Raw genomic sequence first — 20791 nt, forward strand, 5'->3', positions numbered from 1 at the left:
GCTATCAGTCTATACTCATGTTTATTTAGGGAAAATTATTCCCACAGGGAACTTAATCTTTAGTCCATCTATGTAGAATTACTCCTTTTATAGACACTGGCATTTGGAAATGTACAAAGTTATGTTGATTTGAAATGCAAATATTTCAACAAATACATACAGTTTGAAAAGTATAAGGTTTGAGGCCCATCTACCAAAATTGTTTATTATTCAGAATGGGGCATATGTGTGGCACAGTAATTTTCTAAAGTTGTCTTAATTTTATAAAGTTGTCTTTAGAAAATTAACTTGATTTTTAAAAAATATATCTTGATATTGTAGATAGATTATCTAAAACAAAAATATACATATGGGTCAGATTTTGGGCCCAAGAACGTGTCTCAAGATAAGAGTTTGTGAATACTTGTTTCCCTGCAGGAATTATGCAGAAATTAAATTGTCAAGAACAAAGGCTAAGAATTGAGATTCTTCTCTAACAGCATGTTTTGTATGCACTAATAATTCATCATTGGTTTCACCGACCAACAGCATTATTTGAAATACACCAGTGGAGATTGTTTGTTCTTTAGTGTTCATTATTAGTTCGTTATTTTGTACAACATTTATGATTTAATAATGATTGCACAAAATTTAAGGTTTTGCAAGTCAAATTGGTTTATTTACATCTCTATGCACAAAATTGTTCATGTAAATAATTGAACGTGATTCTAAACTATGAAGTTCATCAGGCTGAGATGCTTTTTTATTGAAATTCTCTGGATATAGAAAAACACTTTATTTCCAGCATACTACTCTAAAATTGCTTAATTTATGTTCCTAGGGATATCGACAGAAAGACTCCTATATAGCCAGCCAGGGACCTCTTCAGCATACTATAGAAGATTTCTGGAGAATGATTTGGGAATGGAAGTCTTGTTCCATTGTTATGTTAACAGAGTTGGAAGAAAGAGGCCAGGTATGTCAAGCACATCTTTTTGCCTCTTGAGACGTACCTAGGCCAAAACATAGGATTTGGCAACTTTTTAAATGCATAACCAATCAGATGATGATTCTTAAATGGTGCTTTCTATATACAATTTTTTTTGAACCTATAACAATGCAGCAATCCTCCTATCAACAGTTGGAGATGTGTTTTGAATATTTGTGAGCCTTTCTCCCTTTGCTTCTTCCCTTATCCCACTACTGCTGCAGGCTGAGGTAACTCATGGTGAAATATTGTTCCACTTCTGGCAGCTCCCCTCTAGTTCATTGCCCAGGAGGCCATTCTGGATGTTGAGTGGTGCACTATTCAACTGCAAAGGTTGAGCTTTATCCTGTACACATATGCACACTCAAGCAGGTATTGCTGGATATCCAGCAGAAACTTGGCTTCCCTAGCCCAGATGAGTCCAGTGATTGAGGCCAGTTGTAACAAACCCATTGCTATGTTGGCTGGGCCCAACTGGATACACGCTAACTTTAGTAAATCAATCTGTAGGCAGAAGCCAGAAGGCTTGGTTAAATGGATCACATGCTTTTGAATGTTTTTATATTAATGGTTTATCTGTATATCTCTACAGGAGAAATGTGCACAGTATTGGCCATCTGAAGGATCTGTGTCTCATGGTGATATTACTATTGAAATAAAAAAGGAAGAGGAGAGTGAAAGTTACACAGTGCGTGATCTGCTAGTAACTAACACAAGGGTAAGATTTCATATTGTGGGTTTTTTATATCACTAAATCTAGGGCATTAAAAAAAAATAAAGTTTCTGTAAGTAGGAATTGGAGCAGAAATAATTAGAACACCAATCAGATGCACAACTACTTAGAGTTGGGGAGAGGGGGGCATTGGGTGCAATTATGAGGTTTGGAGCAGGTAGAACAGGTGAAAAATCTGGCGAGGGACACATCTTACACCCCCCCGCCCCCACCCCCACCCCCAGCAGGTGCAATCTCAGTGAATTAGTAAGGATCACCCCAAGGGTTTTTGGAACCAGTGGTTTTTCAGATGAACAAGCAAATGAATCAATTAGTTTGCACTAGTATCTGTTTTTCTTCAGCAATTTTCAAATGATATAATAATGACTTTCACAGCAGTGAACACCTAAAAAAAATCCTAAACATATACACAGTACAGCGTCACTTCAGAATTCATGTATAAAAATGCAGCATTTTGCTGATTTCCAATCTATAAATCAGTCATTCTTGCATATAATTTAAGTGGTTTTAGAAGAGTCAGTTTAATATTTTGCAGTGAAATTGGAAGATTAGAAAATTAATTTCTACACCTAAAAGTTTGAGACAAACTGCTAGAATATATAATCATCATCATAGGCAGTCCCTCGGAATCGAGGAGGACTTGCTTCCACTCCTGAAGTGAGTTCTTTGATGGCTGAACATTCCGATATGGGAGCCACAGACCCTGTTACAGGTGGGACAGACATTCGTTGGGGGAAGGGGTCAGTAGGGCTGGTTTGCCGCGCACTCCTTCCGCTACCTGCGCCTGGCCTCTTCTTGCTCCTTGCGTCGAGACTCAAAAGAGATCAACGCCCTCCCGGATAGACTTTCCTCACCTCGGGCGGTCTGCGGCCAGGGTCTCCCAGGTGTCAGTGGTGATGTCGCACTTTACCAGGGAGGCTTTGAAGGTGTTCTTTCTAAAGATTCCGCTGTCCTCCTTTGGCTCATTTACCATGAAGCAGCTCCGCATAAAGCATTTGCTTAGGGAGTCTCGTATCTGGCATGCGAACTATGTGGCCTGCCCAGCAAAGCTGATCGAGTGTGGTCAGTGCTTCAATACTGGGGATGTTAGCCTGGCTGAGGACACTGATGTTGGTGCGCCTGTCCTCCCAGGAGATTTGCAGGATCTTGCGGAGACATCGTTGGTGATATATCTCCAGCAACTTGAGGTGCCTTCTGTATATCGTCCATGCCTCAGACTCATACAGGAGGGCAGGTATTACTACGGCCCTGTAGACCATGAGTTTGGTGGTAGATTTGAGGGCCTGGTCTTCAAACAATCTTTTCCGCAGGCGGCCAAAGGCTGCGTTGGCGCACTGGAGGCGATGCTGAATCTCCGCATCAATGTCTGCCTTTGTTGATAAGAGGCTCCCAAGATATGGGAAATGGTCCACGTTGTCCAGGGCCGTGATCTTGATGATTGGAGGGCAGTGCTGTGTGGCGGTGACAGGCTGGTGAAGGATCTTTGTCTTACGGATGTTAAGTGTAAGGCCCATGCTTTCATATGCCTCAGTGAAATACATTGACTATATCCTGGAGTTCAGCCTCAAAGTGCACAGACGCAGGCATCATCCGTATACTGCAGCTCAATGACAGAGGTTGGAGTGATCTTGGACCTGGCCTGGAGACGTTGTAGGTTAAACAGCTTCCCACTGGTTCTGTAGTTTAACTCCACTCCAGCGGGGAGCTTGTTGATTGTGAGGTGGAGCATGGCGGTGAGGAAGATTGAGAAGAGGGTTGGGGCGATGACGCAGCCCTGTTTGACCCCGGACCGGATGTGGATTGCGTCCCTAATGGATCCGTTGATAAGGATCACGGCCTGCATGTCATCGTGAAGCAGGCGAAGGATGTTGACAAACTTTTGAGGGCATCCGAAACAGAGGAGGATGCTCCATAGACCCTCACGGTTGACAGTGTCAAAGGCCTTTGTAAGATCGAAAAAGGCCATGTATAAGGGCTGGCGCTGCTCCCTGCATTTTTCCTGCAACTGACGCGCTGCAAAAATCATGTCTGTTGTGCCCCGTAGGGGACGAAATCCGCATTGTAATTCCGGGAGGAGCTCCTCGGCCACAGGGGGAAAACGATTGAGGAGAACTCGAGCGACAACTTTCCTAGTGGCTGAAAACAGGGAGATTCCCCTGTAGTTGCCGCAGTCGGACTTGTCCCCATTTTTAAAGATGGTCACAATCACTGCATCTCTGAGATCTCCCGGCACGCTCTCCTCCCTCCAAATGAGAAAGATGAGGTCAGGTATCCGCGCCAACAGCGCCTCTCCGCCATATTTTAGCGCCTCAGCGGGGATTCCATCCGGTCCCGTAGCCTTGTTATTCTTAAGCTGTTTTATGGCAGAATATATAAAGGATGGAACCGTGTGGATGATTCATATCGGCGTCCTCCTGAGGTCCCAGAAGCTTGTCTTCAACCAATTCGATTCTCTCCACATTATATCAAGAAATGGCTCAGCGCACTGGATACAGTAAAGACTATGGGTCCCGACAATATCCTGGCTGTCGGGCTGAAGACTTGTGCTCCAGAACTAGCCGCACCTCTAGCCAAGCTGTTCCAGTACTGCTACAACACTGGCATCTACCCAACAATGTGGAGAACTGTCCAGATATGTCCTGTCCACAAAAAGCAGGGCAAATGCAATCCAGCCAATTACCGCTCCATCAGTCTACTCTCAATCATCAGCAAAGTGATGGAAGGTGTCGTCAACAGTGCTATCAAGCGGTATTTGCTCACCGATGCTCAGTTTGGGTTCCGCCAAGACCACTCTGCTCCAGACCACATTACAGTCTTGGTCCAAACATGGACAAAAGAGCTGAATTCCAGAGGTGAGGTGAGAGTGACGATCCTTGACATCAAGGCAGCATTTGACCAAGTGTGGCATCAACGAGCCCTAGTAAAATTGAAGTCAATGGGAATTGGGGGCAAAACTCTCCACAGGCTGGAGACATACCTAGCACAAAGGAAGATGATTGTGGTTGTTGGTGGCCAATCATCTCAGCCCCGTGACATCGCTGCAGGAATTCCTCATAGCAGTGTCCTAGGCCCAACCATCTTCAGCTGCTTCATCAACTCCATCATAAGGTCAGAAATGGGGATGTTCGCTGATGATTGCGCAGGATTCAGCTCCATTCACAACTCCTCAGATAATGAAGCAGTCTGTCCGCATGCAGCAAGACCTGGATGTCATTCAGGCTTGGGCTGGTAAGTGGCAACTCACATTCGCGCCACACAAATGCCGGGCAATGACGATCTCCAACAAGAAAGCATCTAATCACTGCCCTTTGACATCCAACAGCATTACCATCGCCGAATCCAGAGATGTGGTTGTCACTGGCAAGGCCAGCATTTATTGCCCATCCCTAAATGCCCTTGACATGGTGGTGGTGAGCCGCCTTCTTGAACCGCAGCAGTCCACGTGGTGAAGATACTCTCACAGTGTGGGTAGGGAGGGAGTTCCAGGATTTTGACCAACATCAACATCCTGGGGGTCACCATTAACCAGAAACTGAACTGGACCTACCACAGTGGCCAGAAGAGCAGGACAGAGGCTATTACTCTGCAGTAAGTGTCTCGCCACCTGACTGCAGTGCGTACCATTTACAAGATGCACTGCAGCAACTCGCCAAGGCTTCTTCGACAGCACATCATAAACAGACGACCTGTACCACCTAGAAGGACAAGGATAGCAGGTGCATGGAAACAACATCACCTCCCAAGTTCCTCTCCACGTCACACAACATCCTGACTTGGAAGTATATCGCCATACCTTCAAAGTCAAAATCCTGGAACTCCCTCCCTACCCACACTGTGAGAGTATCTTCACCACGTGGACTGCTGCGGTTCAAGAAGGCGGCTCACCACCACCATGTCAAGGGCATTTAGGGATGGGCAATAAATGCTGGCCTTGCCAGTGACACCCACCTCCCTGGAACAAATAGAAAAAATTGTACTTTCATGAAAAGGCAAAGAATTTGTAAAATAAAAAAACATGTGCACTAGCCATCTACCTTATCCTTGACCACTAATGGTTATGCAGTATTCCAGAATGCTGATGCATCCTCTCAGAAGTGCTGTGCTATCATTCTGAAACCCCGCACACCAATGTTGTTGGTATGGAATTGCAAAAAATCTCAATGTCGGAATACATAGTTGTATATGTTGATATCATGAAGTTAGGAGGCACGTTAAGTTTTGTAGATGGGAGCAGGAAGTTACAAAGGGTTATTTGACAGATTAAGTGACTGGGCAAAACTGTGGTTGATCGAGTTCAATGAGGGTATAAGCATGAGGTCATCCACTTTAGGTCTGAGAAAGACAAATCAGAATATTTTGATATTATGGTGAGAGTCTAGGAGTTGTGGAAGAGAAAAGGTATTTTGGTGTCCATGTGCATAAATCATTATAAATCATTAAAATGTAGGCACCGGACATTAGGTAAGATATACTGGGCTTAGAAGGTCCACTTCCCTGCCCGTTCCCCATAACCCTTTATTCCCTTATCATTTAAGAAACACTATTTCTGTCTTAAATTTATTCAATGTCCCAGCTTCCACAGCTCTCTGAGGGTTGTGGATCTGTGGAATTCACTGCCTCAGTGAAGAAATTTCTCCTTATCTCAGTTTTAAATGGGTGGCCCCTTATTCTAAGATCATGCCCTCTAGTTCTAATCTTCCCCCATCAGTGGAAACATCCGCTCTGCATCCACCCTGTCAAGCCACCTCATAATCTTACACGTCTCGATAAGATCACCTCTCATTCTTCTGAATTCCAATGAGTAGAGCCAACCTACTCAACCTTTCCTCATAAGTCAACCCCCTCATTCCTGGAATCAACCTAGTGAACCTTCTCTGAACTGCCTCCAAAGCAAGTATATCCTTTCGTAAATATGGAAACCAGTATTCCAGATGTGGCCTCACCCATACCCTGTACAACTGTAGCAAGACTTCCCTGCTTTTATACTCCATCCCCTTTGCAATAAAGGCCAAGATTCCATTGGGCTTGCTGATCACTTGCTGTACCTGCATACTATCCTTTTGTGTTTCATGCACAAGTACCCCCAGGTCCCGCTGTACTGCGGCACTTTGCAATCTTTCTCCATTTAAATAATAACTTGCTCTTTGATTTTTTTTCTGCCAAAGTGCATGACCTCACACTTTCCAACATTATACTCCATCTGCCAAATTTTCGCCCACTCACTTAGCCTATCTGTCCTTTTACAGTTTTTTTGTGTCCTTCTCACACATTGCTTTTCCTCCCATCTTTGTATCGTCAGCAAACTTGGCTACGTTACACTCGGTCCCTTCCTCCAAGTCGTTAATATAGATTGTAAATAGTTGGGGTCCCAGCACTGATCCCTGTGGCACCCCACTGGTTACTGATTGCCAACCAGAGAATGATCCATTTATCCAGACTCTCTGTTTTCTGTTCATTAGCCAATCCTCTATCCATGCTAATATATTACCCCCAAACCCATGAACTTTTATCTTGTGCAGTAACCTTATATGCGGCACCATGTCAAATGCCTTCTGGAAGTCCAAATACACCACGTCCACTGGTTCCCCTTTATCCACCCTGTTCGTTACATCCTCAGAGAATTCTAGCAAATTTGTCAAACATGACTTCATAAATCGATGCTGACTCTGCCTGACCGAATTTTGCTTTTCCAAATGTCCTGCTATTGCTTCTTTAATAATGGACTCCAACATTTTCCCAACCACAGATCTTAGGCTAACTGGTCTATAGTTTCCTGCTTTTTGTCTGCCTCCTTTTTTAAATAGAGGCGTTACATTTGCAGTTGTCCAATCTGCTGGCACCTCTCCAGAATCCAGGGAATTTTGGTAAATACAACCAATGCATCCACTATCCCTGCCACTACTTCTCTTAAGACCCTAGGATGCAAGCCATCAGGTCCAGAGGATTTATCTGCCTTTAGTCCCATTATCTTACTGAGTACCACCTTCTTAGTGATTGTGACTCTGTTATACATAGAATTACATGGAATGTACAGCATAGAAACAAGCCATTCGGCCCAACTTGTTCAGTGTTTATGTTCCATGCAAGCCTCCACCCACCCCTATTCATCTAACCCTATCGGCATAATCTTCTATTACTTTCTCCCTCATGTGCTTAACTCATCATCATAGGCAGTCCCTCGAAACAACGATGACTTGTTTCCACACCAAAAAAGGATAAGTTCACAGGTGTTCCAATGAAGGACCTAAAATGGCAGGTCCTGAACTACATCCTGAAGGGTGGAAGATGCCTGTGCGTGGATATTTTTAACGTGCGGTGGCCGTTGCACACCAGCCACTACACGGGCTTGATCGAGCTAAGTCTTGGTCCAGTGGCAAGGATGCTGCCACAGGCCCCAAACTCACGCCTCCCCTTGGCCCCGATCACGTCCTTCCACAGTCTCTCGCTGCTCCTTCGCCCCGACCTTGCCGCTCCTGCTATATCCGCCCACGCTCCAATCACCAACTTGGACCTTGATGACATCACTCTTCGCTGCCGTTGCAGCTCATGCTGCTCCCTGGAGTAGTAAGCCTCCATGCTGCTCCCAGGCCACTGCTCGCCGCTCCTTTTATGGCCCCGACCTGCCGCTGGTGTTCTCACGCAGGTCAGGGGCAACACGCTGGGGTGAATTATGGATGCAAACACGATCAGCATTATTTTTTTATCTGACCCTTTTCCCATTGATTGATTTGTCAAATATCCAGAAGATTAAACTCCAGCCCAGTTTTGGGGTAATCAATATCAGCAGAAAGAAAGACCAATTGTCAGAATTGACATGATTCAGTCTGGGACAACTGCAGAATCTAAATGCTGTGGTCACTTATGAACTCGCTGGTGTGTCAGCAGGTGAGCACTCTGGAGAGATCGTTCATCTGCTCTGAGTGTGGGAAGGGATTCCCTCAGTCATCCGACCTGCTGAGACACCAGCGAGTTCACATCGGGGAGAGGCTGTTCACCTGCTCAGAGTGTGGGAGGGATTCACTCAATGTGCTTATTTAGCTTACCCTTAAATGCATTTATACTATTCACCTCAACAACTACTTTTAGCGTTCGACAATCTTACCACTCTTTGGGTAAACAACTTTCTCCTGTGGTAAGAGGGTTCAGGTGAGTGAAAATTTTAAAAGTCAAAGAATAAGGAGAAGGCAATAGAGCAGAGTAGCACTGGGGGAAATGAAAACCAGAGCGTGACAGGAAGGGACAAAATATAAACATAAAAGTGAATCAGAAAATGGGGTCAAAGCAGGAAAAAATAGTTTATAAAAAACAAATTTAAAAGCTCTTTATCTGAATGCACGCAGCATTCGTAACAAAATAGATGAGTTGATGGCACAAATAGATACAAATGGGTAAGATCTGATAGCCATTACAGAGATGTGGTTGCAAGGTGACCAAGGCTGGGAACTAAATATTCAGAGGTATTGACAATTTGGAAGGACAGACCAGAAAGGAAAAGGAGGTGGAGTACCTCTGTTAATAAAGGATGAGATCAATGCGTTAGTGAGAAACTATATTGGCTCAGAAGATTAAGATGTTGAATCAGTTTAGGTGGGGATAAGGAATAATAAGGGGAAAAAGTCGCTGGTGAGCATAGTCTATAGGCCCCCTAACAGTAGCTACACTTTTGGACAGAGTATAAATCAAGAAATAATGGAGGCTTATAAAAAAGGAACGGCAATAATAATGGGTGATTTTAACCTTCATATTGATTGGACAAAGCAAATTGGTCAGAGTAGCCTTGAGGAAGAGTTCATAGTGTATCCGGGATAGTTTCCTTGAACAGTATGTTGCAGAACCAACCCGGGAGCAGGGTATCTTAGATCTGGTACTGTGTAATGAGACAGGATTAATAAACAATCTCCCAGTAAAGAGTCCTCTAAGAATGAACGACCATAACCTGGTTGAATTTCAAATACAGTTGGAGGGTGAGAAAGTTGGATCTCAAGCCAGTGTCCTAAGCTTAAATAAAGGAGACTACAAAGGTATGAAGGCAGAATTGGTTAAAGTGGACTGAGAAAATAGATTAAAGTATAGGGCGGTTGATGAGCAATGGCAGATATTTAAGGACATATTTCATAACTCTCAGCACAAAATATATCCCAATGAGAAGGAAAGACTGTAAGAGAAGGGATAATCATCCGTGGCTAACTAAGGAAATAAGGATGATATCAAATTGAAAACGAGGGTATACAATGTGGCCAAGACTAGTGGGAGGTTGGAGGATTGGGAAACTTTTAAAAGCCAGCAAACGACGACTAAAAAAAATGATAGAGGGAAGATAGATTATGAAAGTAAACCAGCACGGAATATAAAAACAGACAGTAAGAGTTTCTACAGGTACATAAAAAGGAAAAGAGTGGCTAAAGTAAATGTTGGTCCCCTAGAGGATGAGACTGGGGAGTTAATGGAGAAGGAGGAAATGGCAGAGACGTTGAAGAAATACTTTGTATCGGTCTTCATGGTAGAAGACACTAAAAACATCCCAATAGTGGATAATCAAGTGGCTATAGGGAGGGAGGAACTTAATACAATCACTATCACTAAAGAAGTAGTACTCGGTAAAATAATGGGACTATAGGCCGACAAATCCCTGGGACCTGATGGCTTAAACTGTACGGTCTTAAAAGAAGTGGCTGCAGAGATAGTGGCTGCATTGGTTGTAATCTACCAAAATTCCCTGGATTCTGGGGTGATCCCAGCGGATTGGAAAACCACAAATGTAACACCCCTATTTAAAAAAGGAGGCAGACAAAAAGCAGGAAACTATAGACCAGTTAGCTTAACATCTGGTGCTGGGAAAATGCTGGAGACAATTATTAAGGAAGCAGTAGTGGGTCATTTGGAAAAGCATAATTCAATCAAGCAGAGTCAGCATGGTTTTATGAAAGGGGAATCATGTTTGACAAATTTGCTGGAGTTCTTTTGAGGATGTAACAAGCAGAATGGATAAGGGGGAACCAGTGGATGTGGTGTATTTGGATTTCCAGAAGACATTCGATAAGGTGCCGCATGAAAGATTACTGCACAAGATAAATGTTCACGGGGTTGGGGGTACTATATTAGCATGGATAGAGGATTGGCTAATTAACAGAAAACAGAGAGTCAAGATAAATGGGTCATTTTCCGGTTGGCAAACAGTGACTAGGGGTGTCGCAGGGATTGGTGCTATGTCCTCAACTATTTACAATCCATACTAATGACTTGGATGAAGGGACCGTGTAATGTAGCCAAATTTGCTGATATACAAAGATGGGTGGGAAAGCAAATTGTGAAGAGGACATAAAAAATCTGCAAATGGATGTAGACAGGCTAAGTGAGTGGGCACAAATTTGACAGATGGAGTATAATGTAGGAAACTGAGGTTATCCACTTTGGCAGAAAAAATAGCAAAGCAAATTATAATTTAAATGGAGAAAAATTGCAATATGCTTCAGTACAGAAGGACCTAGGGATCCTTGTGCATGAAACGAAGTGAGTATGCAGATACAGCAAGTAATCAGGAAGGCAAATGGAATGTTGGCCTTAATTGCAAGGGGGTTAAAGTATAAAAGCAGCAAAGTCCTGCTACAACTGTACAGGGTATTGGTGAGACTACACCTAGAGTACTGCGTACAGTTTTGGTGTCTGTATTTAAGGAAGGATATACTTGCATTGGAGGCTGTTCAGAGAAGGTTCATTAGGTTGATTCCGGAGATGAGATGGTTGACTTATGTAGATAGGTTGAGTAGGTTGGGCCTGTACACATTGGAGTTCAGAAGAATGAGAGGTGATCTCATCGAAACATATAAGATAATGAGGAGACTCAACGAGGTGGATGCAGTGAGGATGTTTCCACTCATAGGGGAAACTAAAACTAGGGGACATAGTCTCAGAATAAGGGGCCACCCATTTAAAACTGAGGTGAGGAGGAATTTCTTCTCTGGTTGTAAATCTATGGAATTCTCTGCCCCAGAGAGCTGTGGAGGCTGGGTCTTTGTGTATATTTAAGGTGGAGATAGACAGATTTTTGAGTGATAAGGGAATAAAGCGGGCAGGGAAGTGGAGCTGAGTCCATAATCAGATCAGCCATGATATTAAATGGCGGAGCAAGCTCGAGGGGCCAGGAGGCCTACTCCTGCTCCTATTTCTCATGTTCTTATTCAATTCTAGAATGAACCCTAGTGCTTCATTTGTTTTTTGTAATGGCCTTTTTAACCCACATTGCGACCTTTAAGTAGCGATCTTTTATGTCGCTACTTTCAGTGATTTGTATATCTGAGGGAGAAAGGAACGGAAGGGTATGAAGAAAGGTGGGAGGAGGCCTGTGTCGAACATAAACACCAACACAGACCTATAGGATCGAATTTCTGTGCCGTCGACATGATGTGACTTGATTTTCCCATTAAACTGCCATAGAAAGTTAAGTCTAATAAATAACAGCTTAAGTACTCTCCTAATGACGTGATAATTCCTTAAAGACTGCCAATGAACCTCTCTTGTCCAGAAAGTAAATAATTATGTGTGGAGTCCGATTCCTTCAGATTGTGAATTTTTTTCAGAGATTTTTAAAAATGTCAAATTTTGATTTTTGTCTCTTTCTCACTCTCTTTTCTTTCTCAATCTAATCTTTCTTTCCCCCTCTTTATTTCTCTTCCTATCCCTGATTTGACATTGAATCCACCCTCCTTTTCACCCATTCCTCTGTTTCCTTTTCAATCCTTGCATCTCATTGGTTAAGGAGATACACTGTCCCATTGCTTACCTGATGCCCCTGTTGCCCTCATTGCGCCATTAACCAGCTCGTACTTCCAGCAACTTTGGCAGGCTGTAAGACGGCCGCTCTAACAATATCTGACCCATAGATAATTTATTTCAAAAATATTATTTTTCCTACATTTTTGTGTGGCAGCATGTTAAAATGTTTCAGCGTAAGGAGCTTAAGAGTTGGCACTTTTTTTGAGAGGTTTATCCAATGCAGAAATAAAATTTATTTTGTATTGTAATCTGTTTTTTCCTCAAGGAAAACAAAATTCGACAGATCAGACAGTTCCATTTTCATGGTTGGCCTGAGGTGGGAATTCCTGCTGATGGAAAAGGAATGATCAACCTTATTGCAGCAGTGCAAAAACAGCAGCAGCAGTCAGGAAACCATCCAATCACGGTGCATTGCAGGTAAGCCACAATCTTCTCAACTGTGTGCTACAGTTAACATTTTTCAGTCAAACGATGAGAGACTTTGCAGCCATATTGAGAATTGTAGCTGTGTTCCTGGATATCAAAGCACAAGATTTGGCAATATTTGAAATTTGAAAAGATTACTGCTTATACTTGTGAGACAGGGAAACTAATTTCTGACATCTTTGAGATAAGGAGGAGAAAGACGGAGAGAAAGACACAAATAGAGAAATAGACAGTTTCTTTCCTCATTCTAATTTGATATCTCGAGGGAAAAAGTTTTTTGAGGGAAACTGATATACATGTAGGGGAGGAGAAAACCTGTTTGAGGATGAGGTGCCCTTTTGCCATCTTTCCTGGGAGAGAGCAAATGGGAGTGGAGTTGGTGGATGGGGAATTACAGGTGCGGAGAGTGACAATGGACTAAGGGCAACAAGAGATACAGGTGTTAAACCAGTAAGTCAAAGGCAAAGGGGTTTAGGATATGATGAAAGTGAGGAGGTGGGAGAGGAGCAGAAGTGAATGGAGGAAGAAATAAGAAGGGAGCTGCTTAGAACCATCATTGCCTTGCAGCCACCACCCCAAATGCAGTCTTTAGCCATAGTCATATGCTATATCACCCACCATATCATACCTGAAAGAAAGGAAAAGAGGCAGACAGAAGTGGAAGTGGGTAGAGAAAGAAGCAAAAAGAGTCAATAGGAGAGAAATACAGAACCAGAGAAGATGAGACAGGCACATACACACAGTAATAAGACGAGAAACAGAAGTCACAAATAAGAGAGAGAACATAATTTCTGACTTGCTGTGTGCAAGACCACAGGTAATCAACACAGTCACTCTCCCATGGAGATGCACATGAAGACTCAAGAATGTACTCTTCACTTGAAGTAGATTTAGAGGGCGGTTGACAATTGGACCAGGGTGCACAGAGTAATTCAGTCCCCATTTTAAAGTCACACATTGTTATTTTTATATTTTCATTGTGAATTTCTACGTCTACATTTATAACATGTACTGACATGTGCCCACAGTGCTGGAGCTGGAAGGACAGGAACATTCTGTGCCCTGAGTACTGTCCTGGAAAGAGTAAAAGCTGAGGGCATCCTAGATGTGTTTCAGACAGTAAAGAGTCTACGGCTACAGAGGCCACATATGGTCCAGACACTGGTACGTATTATGAACTAAACAAGGGCATTTTCAGTGCTGCAAAAGCAAAATACTGCAGATGCTGGAAATATGAAATAAAAACAGAAAATGCTGGAAATACCCAGCAGGTCAGGCAGCATCTGTGGAGAGATAAGCAGAGTTAACGTTTCAGGTCAATGATCAGACGAAAGGCGATCAACCTGAAACATTAACTCTGTTTCTCTCTCCACAGATGCTGCCCGACTTGAGTATTCCCAGCATTTTCTGTTTTTATTTTCAGTTGCTGGCTTGATCCAGTCTGAGGCACTGAAAGTGTATCTAAGACATTTTAATACCTAAGGGTGTACCGAACAGCAGCAATTATAGCTTTACATTTTTGTACTCACATAATCAGCTTTTATTGGACCAGTTTAAAATAACTTGACTTTAAAATTAGCTTTCCTAAATGCTTTCTATCCACTTTAGTATTCATTAACATGCAGAGGCTACTTTCCCCATACACAGTAATGTAGAACATGCAGTCCCTCACATCTGTGCCATGTAATGTGGCAACTGTTATTGCAAATTTAAAGCCAACCTTGATTACAATGGATCAGTGTTTCTATCTGCAAGTCAAATTAAGCTGAAATAGGTTAAAGCCAATTATACTCTTGAATGTTGGGCAGGGGAGTGGGACTAGCTGAGGTGCTCTTGCAGAGAGCCGGCACGGGCTCGACAAGCCGAATGGCCGCCTTCCGTGCTGTAACCATTCTATGATTCTTTGAATGTTATGTTATGCTTTTTTGTTGCTGTCACCCCACAGGTATTGTACTGTAATAATTGGAGCAACTATAGAACGCAGTATTCATGAGTTAGCATGAGATCTCCCGCGAGAGTAAGAAAAGAAAGATCTTTCACTTATAATGTCTTATCAAGTCGCCCAGAAATGTTCCAAAACACTTCACATACAATGAATTACTTTGAAGTTCCGTGACTAATGTTAGTTAAGGAAATGGGGCAGCCATTTTGTTCACAGCAATATCCAACAAAAATAGCTAGTTAATCTATTTTTGTTGCTCATGGTGGTTGAGACAAATGTTTGCTAGAACATCTAGCAATCTCTCTGCTTTTCAAGTAGTGCTACAAGGTCTTTAATGTCCATCTCAAACACTGGACCAGGCAAACAGGACCTCAGTTTAATATTTTTTATTCCTTCATGGGATGTGGATATCACTGGCAAGGCCAGCATTTATTGATCATCCCTAATTGCCCTTGAGAAGGTGGTGGTGAGTTGCCATTTCAAAGGGCAGTTAAAAATTGCATTGAAATGGGTCTGGAGTCACATATAGGCCAGACCGGATAAGGACGGTAGATTTCCTTCCTTAAAGGACATTAGTGAACCAGATGGGTTTTTACAACATTCCGGTAGTTTCATGGTCACCATTACTGATACTAGCTTTTTCATTTCAGATTTATTTAATTAACTGAATTTAAATTCCCCAACTGCTATGATGGGATTTTAACTCATGTCTCAGGATTATTAGTCCAGACCTCTGGATTACTAGTCCAGTAACATAACTACTATGCGAACATTCCCTCCGATATCTCATGAAGAACACACCTCTGATGATGCTGCATTCCATCAGTATTGCATTGGGAATGTGCTTTCTATAATAAGCTGCACATACTCAACTACTCTGTGGCCTCATCATTGTCTTCTTCAAATTTATCGTTACCTCTTTGCTCTTGTATTCTATTCCTCTACTTATAAACACACATTAGCTTTTTTTTATAGTTTTTTTTTCTCCCTGCATTTGCACTTTCAAGTGATTACGCATTGAAATCCTTGAGTCGCTGTTCATCCGAACCCTTCAGTATCTTTCCAATGAGTGTATACACCCATTTCTTCCAAAATATATTAACTCACATTTCTCCGCAATAAATTGAATCTGCCATATGTCTGTCCGGTCCACAAACCTTGTCCTGCCCACGTGCTGTTTTAAGTCTTTTACTGTCTTTTTTGCCACTTGCCCTTACTTTTCTGTCTTTAGCTAATTTTGATATCCTGCTCTCTATGCCCAAAACCAAATCATCTATACATCTCAAGAACAAAAGTAGATCCATTACTGACTATTGCAGTACATCAATTGCAACTCTTCACCAATCTAAGAAACACCTAGGAATCCTAACACTTTTTTCCTTGTTCATCAACCTGTATTCTATCCATGCTGTCGCACTTCCGTTTCTAGAATACACTAACATTTTTGTAGCAAGCCTTATGTTCTCAGGTATCCTACCAATTTTTGAGAATAAGACTCGATGTTTCTTCGAAACCCACTGCCCTGCCCCGCTTCCCTCATCTTCCAAAAAAGTCTTTCTGAGCTATTCACTTGTAATTGAAATGCTCCTGGGCCTCTGCTATGCCAAACTAGCCATTAAGAGGTGTGCACAAAAGTAGATCTAGACTGATTTTCTTTCCTCCATTGATGGAGAAGCACCATTCTATCTTCCCAACAGCAACAAAGCTGAGAATTTAGTGGAATGTGATTCAACCTCTCCCCATCATTCTGTAACATAAACCATTGGGGGTTGGCATCGTACACATGTACCTCATTGTGGTGTTTTTGCTTGAGATTTATAGGCTAAAATATATATTTTTTTTTAAAAGGGATGCCTAATATTTTTGTTGTAGTTAACTATGCTTCAACTGATACAACAACTAATAATTTTAATTTTCTTCTGCAGGAACAGTATGAATTCTGCTACAAGGTTGTGCAAGAGTACATTGATGCATTTTCGGATTATGCTAACTTCAAGTGAAAAAATGCCTTCGTAATATTTTGTAATCTATTTGTTAATATACCCAAACCTGTGTACATATCTTATTGGTTTTAGAGGTTGGTACCATCGGCTTCATATTAGCTAGAGATTTTATATGTAACAGATGGTTAGCATATTAGTCTCATTTCAGCAGTTTTATTGAGTAATGTAGCCTGATGTTCGGATTGATGTTGATCAAATTTATTTAGTAGCTGCTTGGAAGGTTATTCATTTAATTCAAAGGGGGTAGGGCAGGATAACACAAGTAAAGTCAGATGACCACAACATCTGTGGCATTGACCGGTTGATGCCCTTGAATCCAGTTTCTCATTGCCAGTGCTTTTATTTCAATTTTGATAAATAATCACGTTTGGAATACCCTTCTGTCATTAATTGATCAGTGCCATTTAGACGTGACACCTTTCACTTGGACCATTCTCTTTCTCAGGCATTTAACAACTTTGTAACTGTACACTTTATATTTTCAATGTTGTGCCATTTTATTTATCAAATTTGAGGTAGAAGCAGTACTTTCCATTATTGAGATGTGTAGAAAGGCAAAGCGACTTCAGAAACGCTTAACCGTGCTACTATATTGTAGAAATGCGACCTGTAAAGGGAATACAGTAAGAAAATACTGCTTTTAAAAAAAGCTTTTTTTTTTGCGAGCCTACACAGGCTGACATGAAAAGTACTGGATATCCTACCTGCGTTATTTTTCACATATCCCAAAATCTGTGTAATGTCCAGGTTCAATTATATGTAACTTTGGTCTTGTAAAATGAACACATCTCTCTAATCTTTTTTCTGCATTAAAAATACATGGGACTTGTTATAAAGTTCTATACAAGTTAAAAGATGTGTGGACTTCGAGTAATAAATTTGGAAATACAGTCTTGATAGGACAATATAAAAGAATACTCTTTAGCCTTAGCCACTGTGTACTGTACATATGAGCTGTAACTTGAAGGGTATTGAATTATCTGTTATATATGTTCTTAAAATCTACTTGTTTGAGCTTCTGTCTCAATAAGTAGAAAAGTAAGTGAAATTTGCTGTTGGATGTTTCTAAAATGTGAAAGATTTGCCTGGAATTTACCACCATCTTCCTTTAGACACAGATGCCCCTTTTCCCCAGTTAACACACAGCCTTTGTGCAAAGATGGAGCTTAACAATATTAGTAACTTGCACAGGGGAAAAAACAATTAAATTCAATGAATCACGTGTATCGTTTGTGTCTAATCTGGACCAAAAATGAATTATTCAGATTACATGGTTTAAAAAAATCTCCATTTAAGTTTTAAAATTGATAATTTTTATAAAAGCTGTAGTTGATAAATGTAAATGTATTTGGTTTATCATTTGCTCCTAACAATTATATTTTTTCTTAATGTACAAATAACTGCAGTTTCTTAACCTGTATTTATTTTTTTATGACGAGGAGAAAATTTGGTGGATTTTTTAAGTTTATTTTTAAGTTTATCTTTTAGTAGTTTAGGAGCACTTATTGCCAGGTAATTTGAGGTGAAGCAAAGTTGGGTCAATATTTGGATAAAATAGCTTACAGCAGCTTGTACAATGACCTGTATGACACATAGTGCACAGTCCCATTAAGTTATTTGAGTTTTTGCTCATGTCACATTTGAAAAACATGACACAGCTGTTTACCAAGCTCTCTATAGTGCATTCAGTAGATAGACTATGGTAATTTACTATATGTTAAATGGATTTAATGTCAGCTGCCTACCTTCAGTACTTCTGATATCACTGACCGCACTAGTGTAAATAGATATTGACTGAATCCCTGACTCTTGAAACTTTGGTATTTTGGGACAATGGCTAAGCTAAAGCTATAATCAGAATAAATGTGCTCATTACAAAAAAAGTTTATTTGTTTCATTATTTTTGTTTTGAGTGAATGAATTGATACAAACTGGAAAAACAGGCCAGTTTTATTTGGCAGTAATCATGAAGGTTTGTGACCACTCACAGACCTACTGTGTAAGGGTTAAGACTTAATGAATCTGGTATCAAGGCTGCTTTCCCATGTCCTTACAAGTTTTCTACCGTTTATGCCATTATGGACAATAACTTGCATCAAACACAAAACACATGGATTCCTATCGATTAGCACTAACCTTGTTTGAACAAAGTATCACCATGGAACTTGAAGGTGCCCATTACTTCTCTGCTCACATTGTGTCAGAGTTTTCAGAAACTAACCAAAGTTTGGGAAGTTAACCCATATAAAAGGAGAACATTTTGTCCCTTTACAAATACTTTATCTGAATTTTCTGAGCAGGTAATCATCCAAATGAAGGTGGCTATGTTTCAAGTTCACTAAGCAGTTTGACCAGAGTCACAACAGCAAACATCAACAGTCTAGCATTCCTGCAATTTTGCAATCAATGTACAATTTTTCAGCTGAAGGAATCTGCATTGGTTGGATTTGATGGAAAGTTTGTTGCCAAAGATGTCTTGATTTGTGCCAGGATTTTGAGCCTTTATTTAGATCTATAGACTGGATTAGACTTCCATTAAGTGCTCTTCAGCGAACATGCTGAGATGCTAGAGTTACTTTTTTTGAAGTATCAGTCGACCGTAAGCGTTCTGAATAAAAGTTTGAAACTGATGTACTTCGTAAGCCACCACTGGGTAAACCAAAGGGAAATATGCATCTTCGTAGAGTTTTCTTTTCATTCTCGGCATATGGGCAGCTCAAGCAAGGCCAGCATGTATTATCCATCTTAAGTTGCCTTTGAGAAGGTAGTGGTGGGCCACCTTCTTTAACAGCTGCAGTCCATTTGGTGAAGGTACTCCTTTACCGCACTGCTGTTTGGTAAAAAGTTCCACGGTTTTGACCCAGCGACAATGAAGGAACAGTGATAGATGTGCAAGTTGGAATCGTGCGGAACTTGAAGGTGATTGTATTTCTGCTGCTGTTGTCCCACTAGCTTGTGACCGTCGCGGGTTTAGGAGGTCAACATCGACAACTTGTATTTATATAGCACCTTTAACACAGTGAAACGTCCCAAGGCGCTTCACAGGAGTATTGAGATTATTTTTAAATTTGACACCAAGCCGCATAAGTAGAAATTAGCAAAAGCTTGGTCAAAGAGGTAGGTTTTAGGGAGCATCTTGAAGGAGGAAAGAGAGGTAGCGAGGCGGAAAGGTTTAGGTAGGGAGTTCCAGAGCTTGGGACCAATGCAACAGAAGGCACTGCCACCAATGGTTGAGCAATTATAATCGGGGATGCTCGAGGGCAGAATTAGAGGAGCGCAGACGGGTTGTGGGGCTGAAGGAGATTACCGAGATAGGGAGGGGCAAGGCCATGGAGGGATTTGAAAATAAGGATGAGAATTTTGAAACAGGCATTGCTTATCCGGCAGCCAACGTAGGCCAATGAGCACAGGGGTGATGGGTGAGCGGGACTTGGTGCAAGTTAGAACATGGGCAGCCGAGTTTTTGATCACCTCTAGCTTACATAGGGTAGAATGTGGGAGGCCAGCCAGGAGTGTATTGAAATAGTCAAGTCAAGCATGGATGAGGGCTTCAGCAGCGGATGAGCCGAGTCAAAGGCGATATTACAGAGGTGGAAATAGGCGGTTTTATTTATGCTGTAGATATGTGGTCAAAAGCTCATTTTGGGATCAAATTTGACACCAAGGTTGCGAACAGTCTGGTTCAGCCTCAGACAGAAGTTGGAGAGAGGGACGGAGTCAGTGGCTAGGGAACGGACTTTGTGGCGGGAACCGAAAAAATGGCTTTGGTCTTGCCAGTATTCAACTGGAGAAAATTTCTGCTCATCCAGAACTGGATTTTGGACAACAGTCTGTCAATTTAGAGATCGTGGAGGGGTCGAGAGAAGTGGTAGTGAAGTAGAGCTCGGTGTCATCAGCGTACATATGGAAACTGACGCTGTTTTTGGATGATGCTGCCAAGGGGAAAC

At 41.7% G+C, this 20791-nt stretch overlaps 1 protein-coding gene across 5 annotated transcripts in view; it reads left to right on the plus strand.

Annotated features, from left to right (window-relative positions):
- ptpra (protein tyrosine phosphatase receptor type A) overlaps positions 1-18727 on the plus strand; it is a 290068-nt gene extending 271341 nt beyond the window's left edge. For all 5 annotated transcript variants that reach the window (XM_070866834.1, XM_070866832.1, XM_070866836.1 and 2 more), the window contains 5 exons: positions 821-955; positions 1560-1685; positions 12739-12890; positions 13928-14063; positions 16767-18727. In XM_070866834.1, the coding sequence (XP_070722935.1) occupies positions 821-955; positions 1560-1685; positions 12739-12890; positions 13928-14063; positions 16767-16841 (624 nt within the window). In that variant the 3' untranslated portion in view covers positions 16842-18727. The remainder of the gene's footprint in view (positions 1-820; positions 956-1559; positions 1686-12738; positions 12891-13927; positions 14064-16766) is intronic.
- The last annotated feature ends 2064 nt before the right edge of the window (positions 18728-20791 follow it).

Source organism: Pristiophorus japonicus, chromosome 2 (assembly GCF_044704955.1).
Source record: "Pristiophorus japonicus isolate sPriJap1 chromosome 2, sPriJap1.hap1, whole genome shotgun sequence".
NCBI classification, from domain to species: domain Eukaryota; kingdom Metazoa; phylum Chordata; class Chondrichthyes; family Pristiophoridae; genus Pristiophorus; species Pristiophorus japonicus.